Here is a 17,335-nt window from a genome sequence, read left to right on the forward strand (position 1 = left end):
CAGCTACCAGGTAATGAAATACTCACCAAGACTGAAACTGCCAATGGCAATGTCACGCGGTGACTGTCTCAGTGAAGTAGGGGTCGTGTTTTCCCAGAGCGGTCACACAAGTCGAGTATCTTTCCTTCAAATGATCCCTCCCTCCGCGAGCTACACCTCCGTATGATCTCTCTAGACTGCAATGGTGCTAAACCACAGCGCGAAACGATTGGCAAGACTGAGCGGAACTCGGTGCGCTTTGGTAAGCAGAAAGCTCGACCTGCAGGGGGAGCAGACGTGATGCCTTTAAGGCTGTCGGAATACACAGAATCATGGTTTGGGCGCACTTGTGCATTCATTTACAGTAAATTAACCAAGAAACCAGAGCAAACCGATTTCACTGCATATAGGCCTACATGCAGGATGTGTAAACTGGAAGCGGTAGAATACCCTGAAACATTTTGGAAAATATGAAACAACAAATATATTATGAAAAACAAATATACTCTAAAGTGAACGTCATTATCTGATGGACGAGTCTTTGGTGTTAAAAAGATGTGCATTAAATGGCTAATCTAATCTAACATTAGGCTACTTTATGTTACCACCACCAAACAAAATTTGATTACAGGGGCCATTGTGTTTTATTTCATAAAGACAGACATACATAAAATGTTTTACTCCAGTGTTATTAAATAGTATCAATGTTAATGTTAATAATTGTTGGATAGTATGATATATATTTTGTTGCCGCGTTCTATTATGGCACCTTGTGTAATAAATGTTTATACATTGTAACTAATTTCTTTATTAATGGTAATGCTTTCAATCTCAGTATAATGTTGTGAAAAACCTATTCATAAATCCTGATGGGTTTCTTGAGCTCCAATAAGTCATCACATCAGTTAGGCTATACATGTTAATTAGTCATAAATAGAGGGTTTGAATTGGTCTGCTGCCACGGATGTGCCTTTAAGTTTTTAATCATCAAAGCGCAGCCGCCTTTTTTTGCTTTCACTTTCACTTAGATATCAGCCTGTTGTGCAGTTTTGTAAAACTGAACCGAAAGAATTATGCACCGTACATTCGCATTTGCGTAATCAGAGTGCATATCTAGGCGTATGGCCTTTTGAAGTTTTTCAACTAACTCGGCTTGTACGATTTAAGGTATTTCCTTCTGTAAGTACTAGGGTATTTCCCCAAGTTTTTAGTCGTGCGTCATCCTTCCGTGTAGTTTATTTGATACATCCCTCTTTAGGCTGTTCCTCTGTTGTCAGATTTCGACGGTGTAAGGTAAGTTGTTGATAATTGTTAATCCTTTCAGTTTATTATATTTCCATGATAGTTTATTGGGAACTTACAGTATTTCATCGGATCCAGTTTGTAGGCATACTGGTCAAATTGGTGGTCGTCAACGGTATATCGGTCTTCATTGCTGGATTACCATACGTCACTCTTCCCAAAGACCATATGGCTCTTTCTGACCATCTTCAGGCCATTAATCAAACAGCGGAGGCTCTCAGCAGCTGTGAACGCAAAAGGCTCTTCTACCTGTGTGAAATCTTGGACACGGACAACACTGAGGCTTGCATGAAGGAGAGGCTGAAAGTGTTGTGTCATGAGAAAGGTAACCTGTTTCTGACAGAGCTGATCTTGCAGTTAAGACGTTTTGATATCCTGAGGACGGTGTACAAAACCAGCAGAGATGAGGCGGAGAAGACTCTGAAACACAAGCAGGTTCTGCCAAGATTCAGGTAAGTTTTGTAAGTCAGGAATGTTTTAACAATCCAAGTTAACACAATATATGGTTCCTAAAGTAATCATGGTTTCCCTTACTGCAGAGTATTGATGGCTAATATAAATGATGATGTGGCCAATGAGGATCTGAACAGTGTGAAATTCTTGTTAAGCAGCACGTTGCCCCGTGAGCAGATGGAAAAAGCAAAGGTAAAAAAAATATGAATGGAGTTTTGTTTTCACTAACTGAGTTTTACATTCTTGCGTGTGTGGGAGGGGAACTTTGGTGGGATGTCACATGACACAAAAATGTCAAAGAACCTCAATTCAGAGAGAAAGCAACTCCCCCTTTCTCTTCTGTGACAGAGTTTCTTGGATGTGATCATTGAACTTGAGAAGCTGGATATAGTTTCACCTGAAAGAGTTGACTGTATAGAGGAATGTTTGAGAACCATTGGCAGGGTCGACCTTGCCAAAAAAGTGACTGCATACAAGATGTCAGGTGAGGCAGTCTTTTAATTTTACAAATGGCTCAAACATCGTACAGAGTTTAAATATCGGAAAAATTCCTAAACCACAGAAATAAAAGTAAAAACACATTTTACAAAGAAACAGAACACAAACCCAATATAAAAGCTAACTACAGTATCCAACACATTGCTTCTAGATGAACATGCCTGACCAGAATGTACTCTGACAATGCAAAATGGAATATGTAGTATTTGTCCGCCATATTATGATATCCTGTATAGTATGCAACTAAACGCATTTCATTCTCTTTATCATTTAACACACATAACTAACAAAGCCTATCTTGTCCATTATTACCAGCATTACATCCAGTTCACATGTACTGTTGGACTCACAGATATCTTTAGTTAGGGCACATTACATTTTTTAATACTTTTCAGTACTTAACTGTATTTATCAAATCACATGTTATCTTTTGTGTGAAAAAAAAATCTAGTACTTATACTTATACTAGAATAATTTATTAAGGTACTTGTATTCACTTGTATTCAGTTTCTGTCCATATACACCTTTTGACAGTTGTGACATCTGAAGGACATGTATGTCAACAGCAAAGGCACAGAGCTCCTGTAAGTAGTGTGCAAAGGTATTCCACATTTAAAGTTTTTCCCCTTAATTATGAATCTAATACTTTTGAAAAAAAAACATCTGCTTTTCAGTGTCCAGTCCCCACTCCAAATAGTTCTCTACAGCAAACAAGACAAGCACAGCTCCTCCACGTAGGTAAGACAGGCTGCATATAAAAAAATTATAACAACTTCCAAATTTATGCATTTACGAGAAACAAGTAAAAAAAATAACTCTTTCAAACCAATGGAACAAGCATAAGCAAAAATGATTTTCACATTATAGCTACTTTATAGCTACACAGGTTGCTCATTGTATTTCACTTCACATATTCATAACACTGTATTAATCTTTGTCATCCGCCACAGAAAACGTACCGCTGCCTGTGTACAGAGAGCAGAACTGCCAGGTAAGGTTTTCACTCACTATTGCTGCAGTTTTCCCCCCTATATGTTTGAGTGTTTCAATAGTAAAATGCCTTTATGAAACTTGTTTGCTTGCTCCTTTGCATTACAGAGTCAACTAGATTGTTACAAATTTAACACAAATCCTAGAGGAGTTTGTGTTATCATAGACTGCGTGGGTAATGACGGAGGTGAGACACAAAACCCTTTGTATCTACAGTTCAATGCTGGAATAAGTATTCCGATCCATTACTTAAGTACCAACACCAATGTCAAAATACACCACAATAAAGGAAAGTCCTGCATTTAAATTCCTACTAAGTATCATAATCAAAAGGCGCTTAAAGTATCAAAGTAAATATGTACTCATTCTGCAGAAAGATAGATATCGATGCATCAATGTGTAAGCAGCTAAACTGAACTACGACTGTAAGTTAGTTTAGGCCAGTGGTTTCCAACCCAGGGGTCGACCCCCTCTAAAGGTAGCACAAGATAAGGCTGAGGGGGTGTGTAGTGCATTGAAAGAGGAAACAAGAAAAATGTGTTCTGCTACACAAATTTGTTCTACTTTGTGGACCTTTCTTTTATCTTTCAGTGACTTATTATCAGGGTAATAGTTCAATTTTGGTTTTCCTTTCCTTACTCACTCAGACATGTTGGAACACACATTTAAGAATCTTCACTTCAACGTGGTCCTCTACAAGTGGCTTAGTGGGGATGACACTATTTTAGCTCTCAAAGGAATATCGAGACAAACGGAGAACCTTGAAGGTGACGGCTTTGTCTGTTGCATCATTAGCCGTGGTACGGCTAACTATCTCCTGGGTACCGACTCATACGCTGCCGGTCTACATTTGGACAATGTCAGACGTCATTTCACTGCTGATGCATGCCCCATGTTGGCTGGCAAGCCCAAACTCTTCTTCATCCAGAGGTACAATGTCCCTGAGTTTCCTCAACGTGCCAGGACAGAGCACAGTGATGAGGATCTGGAGACAGATGGGTGTGTTGGGCTGTCCAGATGTAATATACCTACAGATGCAGATGTGTTCTGGAGTCACTGCTGGACGGATGAATGTCAACTGGAGCAAGGACACCATCGCTCCATTTACCTGAAGGCTCTGACAGATGCATTACTCAAAGGTCAAAGGAGGTACAGTCAAACAGTCAACAGCAAATCCAGCGTCTGCTTAGCACCAGACAGTTGTCACATAAGCTAATAGACAGTTGTTTGTCTTCTTACAGGAAAACACATCTTGTTGATGTTCATACCGAGGTGAATGGGGCCATCTTTGAACATAACAAGAGAAACCCTGGAGCAAACTACAACATCGATCTGAAACATACTTTGAGGAAAGATCTTTACTTACAATAGACCATCACTTTCACTTAACCCTCAATACTGGGAGCCACATAGTAGCAGATTCCTTGCCTGAGCCAAAACATTTCTACTGAGTAGGCAGTGACACCTACTGGTTGTTAACTTTTAATTTTTTTTCTTCTTTTTTTTTTTCCGATGAAGCAAAACTTATTTAACAGATTGTTTTTATTTGATATTTGATATGTATATTGTGCATTTATTTGGATAGTTTCATAACAGAAATACAAATGTACAAACGAGGGAAACAATATTGATACAATAACTCCTCAACTTCCCAACTGAAACCCCGCTGACAACAACAACATCAGGGAGTTATAAACAACACACCCAATCAGAGCCTCACAAAAGCAGCACATGTCAATTCATGCTAGACAATAAGTAGAGCAATATAAAAGTGTACATGTATTGCAATCATATATCTTATTTTGTTTTTTGAAGCATTAATTTGAGCACCTTTTTCTTGCCTCATACAGTGCAGCTGAAGCAGGTATAGTGCCTGTGAAGAAATGTGAATATAATTAGTTAACTGAAGAAAATAACTAGTGAAATGAAGTAAACACTATCTATCTATTTATCTATCTATCTAGCTATCTCTAACCACGTTTTAGATACTGCATGTGCTATGTAAATAAGTTCATTTTATTATTAATAATAACATATATATTAGATTCTAATATTTAAACAAATCTTACTATTACTTTGTAGGCTAACGTGAACTGTCAAATGTGTTATTTTAACAAATATAAGCTCTTTTTTAATAGAAAATAGACTAAAAATATTGTCAAACAGTTTGTACCTAAAATAGTGTGGAATCCATTACAAGCATGTATGCATTTATCCCCTTCAATATGTTTTTATAACCCCTTAGGGATCTATATGTATTTTATCTTTTTTTTTTTAAATATATTTCGGTTTGCTACATTGAAATAAAGTTAAAGAACACTGATTGACATGCAATGACCAATATGTTAATGTGACGTGATGTCTAAGGCCAGCATCCTTTGAGTTCAAGAGTCAGGCCCATGCATTCCTCCCAGCTACAGTCATGACCTGACAGTATGTGCTCCCTCCCATCTGGGCTTTGCTTTTTGCAACCCTCCTCGGCCCCAACTAATTCTGATTTGATGACAATTATCTTTCCTGCTCACCCAGTAACCTACCTAAGAACTGTTTCTGTTCTTTAAAACCCCCCGCATGCAAATTGGTCAGGGGTACAAAGAACAAGGTAAAAAGGATACTGTGGACCCCAACTCTTTAGGGAGGTCTGGGGGCATGTACTCCCTGAAGAAAATGTATATTTTAAATTTAAATGCACCAATCTGGTGCACTTTGAGAGCATAATTAAGATAAAGTATTAAGTAATAATACTTATTGTTTTTCTGTATTAGGCCTACCAGAAATTTTGAATAGTAGCCTATACTTCCCTGACAAGCAGCACTGTGATTGTGACAGTAGGAGGCAGGCAAGTTATATGATGGACATCAGGAGACTCACTTTCACACAGACAGACACACACACACACACAGACAGACACACACACACACACGATTTGGGCTCGTGAACGCGCACGGCCCGGGCTGCTGTTACTATGATGCAATGGCGACTGCGCCGTGGGAAGCGAGTGAGGAGTTGAATGAGTTCCCTTTACAGTTGAAGTGAAGCAACCGCCGAGAGCCAGGACACCGTCAATGCGGAGGGACAGACAGGCAGGGAGACACTGGCAGGGCCCTGTCCTACCACACTACATGGAAACACACAGCCAGGTATGTCTGCTAGCCTCACAGCTAGCCGTGTCATGACGGTTGGAGACATTTCTCACACATCTGTACGACGTCGCAGCGAGACGAGCACCAACACCCTGTTTGCCCTCCTTAGCCGATACCAAGTGAGGAGTGGCTGTTGTTTTTCTTTTCTTTTTTAAATTTATGGTCGCATTGTCCTCCTCACCGGCGACTCAGTGGACGTATTTGTGCTTCTTACCATGGCTGAGAGAACCTCAACCGGGTTGCTAACGATGATGTTGGAGCCCACGCCGGCTGTCGCTATGACCCTGCCGGTGGAGGTCCGGGAGAAGCTGGCGGAGCTGGAGCTGGAGCTCTCTGAAGGTAAGTTAACACCATGTACAGAAACTACCGCAACGTGTGGTCAAAGCATGCTGTTTTCCCTGGAGGGGTGCTTTAAACACAGTTCATGCGCAGACTAGATGTCAGAACCACCGCCCTTTATCTTGGCTTTGGGGCTCATGTTTGAAAACATGCCAGCCCTTCTGCCACTATCAGTCATCCCTAAAACTGAACTTCTACTGTAGTTTTCCCCTCATGACTGTTAACTACTGCAGCACAGGGAGTTAGCTAAATTAAGCTACACTGGTCAATAGGTTGCTCTGTTTTGCTTCACCTCTAATGAAGATCAGCAGTTCCTATTGTCCTGAAGTTTTAGATATCAGACTCCTAATACCATATTAGATCAGATGGCTATCTGCCACAATGTTAGCAGCTGCGCAGACACACCCATGCTGCTGTTTTTCACATATGGAGCATAATCAAAGAATGTCCATTTTGAAGTTTATGAAAAAGTAAAGTTAATAACTAACATCAATGCACATATTGATACAAACGACCATTCTCATCTTGCCTGACCAGGTACCAGCTGAATAAAGGTTGTTGTCTCTGAATTGTGACATTAGAGTTGGTCATGAGAAGAGTTGAAACAGTGACTATTGTGTACAACTTCTGGTTATGCTAGTTACACTTAAAAAAGGTTCATTGCATATAAAATAAGTCCCTTAACTATCATACTTAGAAACACAAATACACCATAGCATGTGCCTGTACAAAGTCCTAAAAGAAATGTTTACTGATATGATTTATTATGCCACCTAATCACTTTACATGATAATTGTTTTAAAGGACAAATGTCACTGTTACTATACTGGGTGTAACATTTGTGTAGCTGAATATATATAGAGTTTAGCCTGTCATTGGCTTAGGCTCATCCTCTTGCTGACTTGATATCTTTAAAAGCTGAGTATCAGTACACTGTAAATAAGAGGGTGCTTGTTTTCCACAAAGTATTTCTTTAGTTTTTTTTTTCTTATGTAAGTGAGACTCATTGTTAAACTGCGACTTTATACATGCGTTTCTCAGCTGGTAAAATTAGCTTATCTGTGGTAAAGTCATACAAATTAATGACCTACTTTAAGTCTGATTAGATTTGGGATCTGACTTCAGGGTGTGACCCTATTTCTTTCCAACACTGGAGAAAATGTTCACAGTGTAAGAAATTAAAAATATATTTGGGGGAAACTTTCAAAAAATAGTAATTGTTGCATAAAGTTGCTGTTTTGAATGTGAAATGAGCCCAGATTAACATGTTATCACCACCTTGTGTAAACATGAGTAAATAAAAAGCATTCTATTAGTATGCATACTATAGCTATTATTAGTGCATTTACATGTAACAGCACTTTTTGTGTGAGTTTGATAGAGATGGAAATAGAATGAATGAAAATAAAATGATTGCTTAATGTAGGATTAGGATATTGGCCCATAGTAATATTAAAATGTTGGAGCCATTTTTTGCCCCTCAATCACCTTTTTTAGGGGCATTCTGACATTTCTAGGGCCATTTTTGCCCTTTGTCCCCCTTAACTTCTGACACTGCTCTACAAACCAATACATGTAATTCTAGAACTTAAAATAATAGAAAACACACAGATTCTGCATTCAATCTTTTTATCCCCCATGTTAGCTGTATGCAGTAACACCGTACAGAGGTTAGGAATAGACCCAAGGTGCACGCTTTGATAAGCACATTAACTGGCATGAGGCCCCTAATGGGATAGGCATGTTTTCAGGAGCGGCTACCAAATGAATCTATATCTGTCCAGTTTCCTCTTCCTGCTCTCCACATGTCACATCCTGCCATGTTGGAGCTCCGATAGCAGTGTCTCACTGATTCTGTTGCCTTCATCTTTTCTTTCTGGCTTTTCTTCCACTGACATACTCTGTTGTCTTTCTCTTTCCCTGCTTCTCTCCATGACTTCCACCCCGACAAGAAAAAAAAAGAGTCTTCTTTTTTGGGTAAAGAAAAAAATTCTTTTCCTTCAAATCGTATCCGTATGCTCGTAAACTCTTCAACTCGAAGATCCCCTTGGTTGCCCCCCCTTTGCATCCTGTCTGGGAAAAAAATAGACGATTTGTTTTATGGAAAAGAGATGAGAGCCGAAATTGCAGATTTCATGCTTCTCATAGTTGTCTCTGGGTTTAAATTTAGGCATGTCTTGTCACATGAGAGAAAAATTTTGGCTGGTTGCCATTAGGTAATGCTTTTGGTGGTGTGTGTGTGTGTGTGGGGGGGGTGTGTGTGTGTTGTGTGTTTTGGGGAAATTTTTGGTATCGAATTTAGAGGTCAGTAGTTTTTTAAACATTTTAGCAGCCTTGGAAAAACCCAATTTTGAGAAAAACCAGAAAACTCAGGGATAATATTCCAGTCAGCGTTAGCCCGCTGATGGGGGAAATAAACATCGTGTGCTGTTTTTGGGGGTTTATATAATGGGTTTCTCTAGAGATCATTTTTTTTCATTTACAGCTCTGTTGTTATTTTTTTTGTCAACATGTGTTCTTACAAAATATTAAAATATTTTGATTTTGTATTTTACCGTCCCCAAACAGTTTTTTTGTTAATGGGGAAACCCCCTTACCCCTCATTTTTAAAACATGAGTAGGTAGGCATTGGTCTTTTTTTAAAACTTGCCTCAAAGGTGCTTATGGTTATGCGTTTTAAAACATTTGAAAACCTTTTGGGGAAAGGTGCCTGCCCGTGAAGCGGGGTTATAAAAAATTTACTACCTTATTAAATTAAAACCCCCTTTTTTTTTTTTTTTTTTAGGTTTAAAGCCCCTGAATTAAAAAAAAAAATATTTAGCACTCCTTCATGACATACAATCTTTAATAAGCAACCGTTAAAGTACAGAAACAAACATTTAGGCATTATTTAATAAAACAATGGTTTGACCTTATGGGTAATATGCTTGCTTTCTTTCTTCAGTTAACACTTTATTTTGTACTGATTAAACAAACAAAATATGACATATTAATTGGTAAGATTTAGAGGTGGTGGTAATAATTTGACACCTTTGTACAGGCTAGCCTCCCCTCATGTTTCCAGTCTGTGTGCTAAACTAAGCTGGTACTGGGCACAGTGAGTAGGATTATGAGATATGATATCAATCTTCATCTATAGCAAATTATTGTATTTCCCAAAATTGTGAACTATTCCTAGTTTTAAACTGTAAAAAACTTAAGATAATCTGCTTCATCTGGACCAAAAATACAAACGCAGACGTTTTTCATGTCAAATAACCAAACCTGTTCTAACTTTAAATTGTGTATTCATGTCGGCCACTCACAATAACATAATTGTGAAAATGGGCTTCATGTGTTATCCAGTAGATATAATATATAGTTTATTATTTATCACCAAATTAACATAGTATCGTGGTTGTCTATTAGTCACGAGTTTGGCGGTACCTCCTGTCTGCGTGTTGAAGTGCTCTCGATGGGTAGGCATCGTGTTTCCATGCAGGCAAGCGCCTCGGATGGTAGCTCTGATGTCATCGGTGTGTGTGTGGGTGAATGAGAGCCATAATGTAAAGCGCTATGTCCGGAAAGGTCTATAGCGCTACGTAAATGCAGTCATTTGGAATGGCTTCTTTACCCAAAATGGCTGGTATAATAAAATCCTGTCCTACTAAATTCTACGCATCATAGTTATTGGTGTGGACTTGTTATTTTTCAGCTGACCTGGATACAGATGCAGATGAGTGGTCAAAAAATGAGGCATAAAGGAGGGCAAGAAGATGGATGATCCCCATTATCTCCTGCTGGGAATAAAGAGGGAGAGACGTGTCTGCTGAGTAATTCATAGACTCACTCTATCATTCCCTGGTTTTCTTCTCTCCTCCCTTGTTTGCTCTCTAAACCCTCTGATTACGAAGTCATTTTTAGTCCAGTGCTGGTGTTTGCGGGTAAACTGCCAAACCCCTGGTTGGTCATTGGGCTTGTTTTGCCTGCCCCCATTCAGCAAACATTTACAGAGGGGCAGTGCAGGTTTTTGGTAGTTTAATTAGGCCCTGATGTGTTCATGGTTGTTGTATTTGTAGAGAAAAAGTTTTTTTTGCAGTTTTGAGGTGTTCGGACAAAGATCCAGCAGCGTAAATGTAGCTACTCGCTTTTACAAGTCATCTGCAAATTTATAATGAAAATGTTCTTCTTTATAATAATTTAGATTATCTGGTCAGTTTAATGATATATACTGTTTTTGTTTTTACCTACTCTTATCTATATCATAGTATCTGCTCCTCCAATGACCCGATTTCCTCACATGGATCATTAAAGTTCCACCTTGTCTTATCACTTAGATAGGGTGAAACTTTACTCAGTGGAGACCTCTACGTAAAGTGGCAACTAGGCACTGGTAACTGTAATAATGAGATGGTAATGATGATAAAACTTACAAACACACTTTGATGATGTAATTATCAGTTGTGTAATATCTTATTTGCTGTAAACAGACGACTGTATCTTTTTTTTTTTGGAAGTTCAAATAGGCCCTTAAAGTAGGACTGGGCAGTTAATTGTTATTAATCTCATTCTTAGCTGTAGTCATAACTACTCAGAGCGCTTTTACGTAGTACAGGAACCATTCACACACATTTACTTTAGTGTTGACACTTTGACATAGGACCGAAAAGCTAAGGATTGAACCGCCAACCTTCCGATTGGCAGGCATCCGAGCTTCCACTGACCCACAGCCGTGTTAGGAGTGAGGGCTGTTTCATCAAAACAAGCGCTCTTAATTTCTAAACAATTTTTTTTCTAAAAACACAGTTTGTGTGTGTGTGAGGGAACAAGAACAAAAGGAGACTTTTTTTTAGTTGCTGTTGTATGAACCATTTTCAATTTCACATATGATGGTTTTTCCATATATACGCTATTATGAGTTTGTCATTGGTTGTAGTTTACAGTAGATCCACAGTTGTGACCTGAGGCTGGACGCTTCGCCCAGCTGATCATTTTTGCATAACAAGTTAGCAGCTGCCCTGTCTAGGCTACAGGACTTGTCGCCTCAGCTACTATCCATGTTCCGCTGTCACGTTAGTTTTGTAACTCCTAGTACAATAAGTGAAACAAAATTCTATAACCATTTCATTTTTACTATCGTAATTTCATTTTATAGCCCAATTGCCAAAATTTCCCCCAGATTCCCTAGGCTTGTTATACAATCACACTTGAGTCAAGGTCATGGACCTGTATACAAGGTGGGGTAAGTGGGTAGATTTGGTGGCCAGCAGTTTCATAAAACCTCTTTTTGGAAAGTATGAGTGAACAGGAAACACCAGTGAGGTGGACTACAGAGTTTTGCAGAGAACAACTACTTTTTGGTCCTGACTCATTCCTCTCTGTGGTCACAAACTCCCACCACCAACTCACAGAGAAAGAACTTCCACTGGGCTCACCCAGGCAGTCTATTGCTATGCAAAACCAAACATTTGATGAACGTAGAATAACATTCTGCATTGAGAGCTATGAGAAAATGTAGGATTTAGGGCGATTACTGAAGAGACTTTGTACATGGCTGCTGGTTAGCTCTGTAATAGGATCCAAAAGAGAAGAATACTGAGCCTTGGAGCGAGCTAGATGGCTACTGTGGCTGCTGTAAAGTCCAGTTCGGAGATAAAGGGGCAGCTATGGCGTGCCCCTGCCACAGTGGAGGATTGAACGTGGAGGGTCATAAATATTTCAGGGGTGTGCCTCAGAGCAGAGTAGAGCTTCAGATTCTTGTGCTTCTCTCATATGCTTCTGCCTCTGTATGAGAGCCTGTGCACATGGTAGCGTGTGCATGTTTGGTCCATTTACTTCTTGCCTGTGTCTCTGGATTGTTAAGGCGCTCCTTCCTAACCAGAGCTGTTATAATTTAGCCCAGCAATGATCCACAGCACCAGTTATTATCCTGGCGGTTCCACTACATTTTGTTTGTTTTCTGTACAGTGCTCTTCAACATCCTGTCTCTGTCGTTATAGGAGCCATGAATATTTAATGGCATGGGATTGTAATATGTAGAAATATGTCTTTTATCCTTTTTGTTTATTCAAACCCGGATGGGTCTACAGAGTAAGATTTCTGCCAGCAAAGGGATTTTGGTGCCCTTTTGGCTTTCCTCATTGGAATTGATCATGTAGGTTTTTAGTATTGGTATATCATTATTAATTGATCTATTGTTTTGACCCATTCAGTATTTAATAATGTAGCATTTGAAATGGAAAGAATAATGCCACAATCTTGTGAATGAACCCAAAGTTATTCATGCAACGGTTGTTTAAAATGGTAAAAAAAATAGATTTTGTTTTTAGAAGCAGTAAATATTGTTTAATAACCAAATTGTTTTGCAACATTTACATTTTTGCTCTAGTTAAATTTTTATCTGATGAGCATGAGCACTAATTCATTGTTTCAATAATGAAATGTTTCTTTGCTGAATGAAATGAAATTCCTAGTTACGTTGCACATCCCTGTGGAAGTATTGTAAAGGCTTTCAGCTCAGGGGGATTTAAAAGTTTGTTTCCGAAAATTGAGATACAAAAAAGTTTTCCTCTCTCTGCGTGCATGCCAAAAATATGAAATTTCTCTCAACTGATTCAACCGTGAAGTGACTTACTGGGGCTATTTCAGCAGTGTTATTCACATATAGTGCTTTATTGCTTGGTTACAATTGGTGGCACAAATCGCTGCACAATTTGATTACACTGCCACACTCCTACAGTCAGCAGCTTGTGACAAACGGCGGCATTTCCCGCACACTGTGTAAGAAAGATCAACAGCTGAAGGAGCAGCAAATGATTATCTTTAAGTTATCAAGCTTGATTGACATGTACATGTACATTTTATTTCTCTGCTCAGTTTCTGGTCAGATCATGGGATCATGCCTTTTGTATTGATCAACACCCAATTCTTGGCTCACACTGTATACGGTCTCTCTTCATTTTTCTCTCGTCTTAGGTCTTCCGCAGTTAAGATTTTCTTAACCTTTTAAATCAGATGGCTGTATAAAACCAGGAAGATTGTATTTTTCAAGCCAACCTCAGACTTGGCCCTTTGCTAAGACAGTTGAAAGATGGTGCCAGCCTCCTGCCAGGCCACCATACTGTCCATCCTGCTACAGAGAGACCACTGAGCTCTGTGATTGGCCAGAAGGTGCATTTGGAAGTGCCCAACAAGGGATTGTTTTAGATAAATAAATGTGTAAGCACCACTTTGCACGACATAATAAATACCCCCCTTTAGTTTCAGAATATGTTCTTGGTCATAATGGGTGCCAACTAGTACTGTTCCCTTGGTGCTAGTAGTGACACTGTAGTGTCCTTACTGCGAGAGAGATGGCGTGTGCAGTAGAAAGCAGGGCAGTGCAGCGGGCACCGGCGCCAGGGAGATCTGCTGACCAAACAAGCCACACGCCCCACTTCAAGGACACATTGCAAAAGTCACTCTGCTCTGTGCACCACATTCTTCTGCCCAGCAAGGCGTTTGTGTTGCCTCCATCAGCTTTCTGGTGTAAATTCTTTGCTGTCCATTTGCCTACCTGTGTGTGTCTTTGATCCCTCACCTTCTATGTGCCCATCTGGTGGAGACAGAGCCTTCACATGAAAGTTGGATGGCAGCTAAGGAGCCCCCCTCCAGCTAACACCACAGCTCAATATGTCCTTTCTCTGGTCCAATCCCAGTCACAGTAAAACACCCAAACAGTGTCTTCCACAGATAGCTGAATGATCTCTAAACGCTATATGAAATATGTCTCCGACAGATAAAGAATCAGCTTTAAGAGCATACCTTCTATTATGCATGTTTTCTGCACATGTTCACAAAGGTTGTTCTGCAGTGTTATTGCTTGCTTGCTTGCTTGCTGAGTGATTGCTTGTAGAGGATAGAAGGGGGCTACAGTGCTGAGGTCATTGAGCTGTGCAGGGAGCCTTTAGCCTGAGGCAAAAATCCATTAATAGTTCTTCGTTGCATCTCTCGTTGCTGTCCTGATTATGTAATTTCAACTTTTGTCATTTAATATTTGATTTCTGCGTTTGTAGCTGAAGCATAATACACATTGCCAAACAGCCAAGCCATACTGACACATATGCCCATTCACACATTCACTCTGCAGCATTAATAGAATACATTGCCTTGACTGTACTGCCTTTCAATTACTCTCAAACTCATCATCCCCAGAACACTTTGTGATTGTTCTGCACACATTAGCTAAAGAGTGTCACGTGTCAGATCTGGTGTTATGCATGATTGTTGTGCTTGCATCATAATAAAGAGTGGAACTTTAGTAATAGTATAACCTTTTCAACCATTTCAACCAATATACTATGTAAAATGTGTATGTTGGAAATAGTTACTAACCCTGCAAATGTGAAAACACCTCGAGGCATCACACAAGCTGCTTCTTTTTTTGCACATCCTGCACTCAATCCATTCAACTTCCTTTTTCTCAAGATTATTTTTTTTGGGCTTTTCCACCTTTAATTTTTGATAGGACAGTTAGGTGAGAGGACGTGCAGAAAATCGTCACAGGTCGGATTCAAACCCTGGACCTCTGCGTCGAGGTACACGTGTATTACTACTGAGCCAAACTGGCCTCAGCTGTCTTTTTGTATTTAAAAAAAAAAGGTCTTTAATAAATGTTTCTGTATTCTATGGTTTATTCAATATTAATGTTTAATATATTTGTTTGTTTATGTACGCACCCACCACCAAGGCAAATTCCTTGCTTTCACACCTACCTTGTTTGGTCCGTTTAAAACAAAACCTGGAGCGTTTGGTCAGATAGTCCGCTTCGTTGGTTGGCTGGTGTGAAAGCTCATGCAAACTCTGGTGCGGATCAAACAAACAAATTCTGGTCCGCTTCAAAACGGGGGTCTCAGTTTGCTTTCAAGTGAACTAGAATTTGGTTCACTTCAGGTGAGAACGCGATCCGACCCAAATACAGGAAGTGAACCTAAAACAATGCATTTACTAGCCTGGAATTTCAACCTTGCACACAATTTACGGACGGTATATGATTTAAGGGATGATAACTTTCAGATCCATAAGCTATTCTGAGCGCACATCTTTGGTCATCTGTGTGACAACATATTATCATCTCTCTTTCTACTTCACTCGCTGTCTGTCAGCTGCTCACATTGTTCACCTTCTTCTAAAATATTCAAAACAACAAAGCAGAACCAGGAAAACCAAGACGTAAATTTACTGTTGCTCCATTATTTCTGACACCAGAAGTGTCTGCGAGTTTCGGATATTCTGTCCAATAAACAAGCAAACGTATCGCTGCGTGACGTGTGTTCATAGTGTTTGGTATGTTTGACAAAGTGAAAGCAAACTGAACCAAATGGAAAATGCAGTGTTGCAACATAGATTTCGTAGATTGTATTGCTATTTGGAATCCAGGTTGAATTAGCAACCAATACCTGGAGTTGGCAGTGTTTAATTACAGTAAGTGATGATAATTCATGTGGTGTTGTAATGATGTACTGGTCAGTTCCATCAGCACCTATTAGCTTCCTTTGACCTTCTCTGGCCAAAAGCTAACCAAGGTTAGCCTGCACGGTGTAACATGACCATGTGGAGTCAATGAACTTAGCTCCATCAGCAGCTGGCCAACAAGCAGCCCTCAGTGAAAGTGTGGAGGGAGCACTGCAAAGGGGAACCTTTTGAGAAACCCAGACAGTTATGTGTTGATCCTTTACAGTAGTCAGTGTTTGTTGCCAAGAGGGATGTCCAATCACATTGCTCAGACTATAGTGTCATTAGAACATTTAAGGATGTTTTTTTTTAAGTTTAAAAAAAAACGATAATGAGACAGAAGAGATGTCTGGGATAACCATACACTTTTGTTTGTTTGTTGGATTAGTCAATGTCTAGGCCTTTTCAGGTGTAATGTGCAGATCAAAGACAAACAGAGCCCATTTATTGTAGCTGCAGCAAGCTGCATTGTGAGCCTTCCTAGTGGAATACAGACAGGAAATGTATGGAATGTGCTGTGACCTATCCACTTCACCGTAAGGAGAGGGGTTTCCAAATCCCCATCCCTGCTGGAGGGCACCACTACACACCAAACAGACACATAGCATGATAGCTTGTCCCAGCCTTTTAAAAGAACAAGGCTAAGTTGCCCCTTTTTCTTTACTAATTTCCCTAAGGTGTCCCTGTAGAATATGGAAGGGAAGGAATCAAATTAAACTGAGTGAGTTTTTTTTTATTGTGAGGCTAAAGCCAGGCTTTTACTCAGCTCTCATACCAGAAAATGTGCTTTTAGTCTGCGTGCCCCAACAGTGTTAGGTGATCTTGGCTACTGTTGCTTTCCAGAGACTTTATAAGTGTGTTATGTCAAAGTGTATGTCAAAGTGGACCTGCATAGCCAAAAAAAAAGGAGGAGCACAAAGTGAGGGAAGTCAGGACTAAAGTTCCTAAGGCATAGGAACAAATGTAGAGTCTCTTTATGCATTTAACAATTACTAATTAATGACTGTAAGATGAAGTTTTAAATCCTCTTTAAAAAATACAAGGTGTTTTATACAGTCGGACATTCCCTGATGCTGCGTTTAAGAGCTAGTGCATGCGTTTGAAGCACCGTAAGGGAAAAGATATACCCTTAAAGAAATGTACCCCCACTCAAACAGGAT

The 17,335-nt window shown here is 39.6% G+C and overlaps 3 protein-coding genes across 7 annotated transcripts in view; 2 read left to right on the forward strand and 1 right to left on the reverse strand.

Moving 5' to 3' along the window:
• LOC116697689 (protein FAM126B) overlaps positions 1-1,581 on the reverse strand; it is a 48,330-nt gene extending 46,749 nt beyond the window's left edge. The window contains exon 1 of one of the 2 annotated variants that reach the window (XM_032529068.1): positions 1,341-1,581. The gene's annotated coding sequence lies outside the window, so the exon portion shown is untranslated. Of the gene's footprint in view, positions 1-26; positions 295-1,340 lie in introns of those variants that run through there. The other variant, XM_032529069.1, reaches the window with a different exon arrangement.
• On the forward strand, positions 1,383-5,248 carry cflarb (CASP8 and FADD-like apoptosis regulator b). Of its 4 annotated transcripts, XM_032529071.1 has the most exons (10): positions 1,383-1,733; positions 1,821-1,926; positions 2,083-2,218; positions 2,767-2,816; positions 2,907-2,968; positions 3,175-3,223; positions 3,331-3,409; positions 3,870-4,167; positions 4,198-4,371; positions 4,464-5,248. In XM_032529071.1, the coding sequence occupies exons 1-10, from the start codon at positions 1,450-1,452 to the stop codon at positions 4,591-4,593; spliced, it is 1,368 nt and encodes a 455-aa protein (XP_032384962.1). In that variant the 5' UTR covers positions 1,383-1,449; the 3' UTR covers positions 4,594-5,248. The 4 variants fall into 4 exon arrangements, with proteins under 4 accessions (XP_032384962.1, XP_032384961.1, XP_032384964.1 ...); XM_032529070.1 differs by having other exon boundaries at positions 2,907-2,970; positions 3,183-3,223; positions 3,870-4,371; XM_032529073.1 differs by having other exon boundaries at positions 3,870-4,371.
• A 914-nt stretch (positions 5,249-6,162) lies between these two features.
• dip2a (disco-interacting protein 2 homolog A) overlaps positions 6,163-17,335 on the forward strand; it is an 86,174-nt gene continuing 75,001 nt past the window's right edge. The window contains 1 exon segment of the mRNA XM_032529108.1: positions 6,163-6,704. The gene's annotated coding sequence lies outside the window, so the exon portion shown is untranslated.

The sequence above is a fragment of the Etheostoma spectabile genome, chromosome 11, assembly GCF_008692095.1.
Source record: "Etheostoma spectabile isolate EspeVRDwgs_2016 chromosome 11, UIUC_Espe_1.0, whole genome shotgun sequence".
NCBI classification, from domain to species: Eukaryota; Metazoa; Chordata; class Actinopteri; order Perciformes; family Percidae; genus Etheostoma; species Etheostoma spectabile.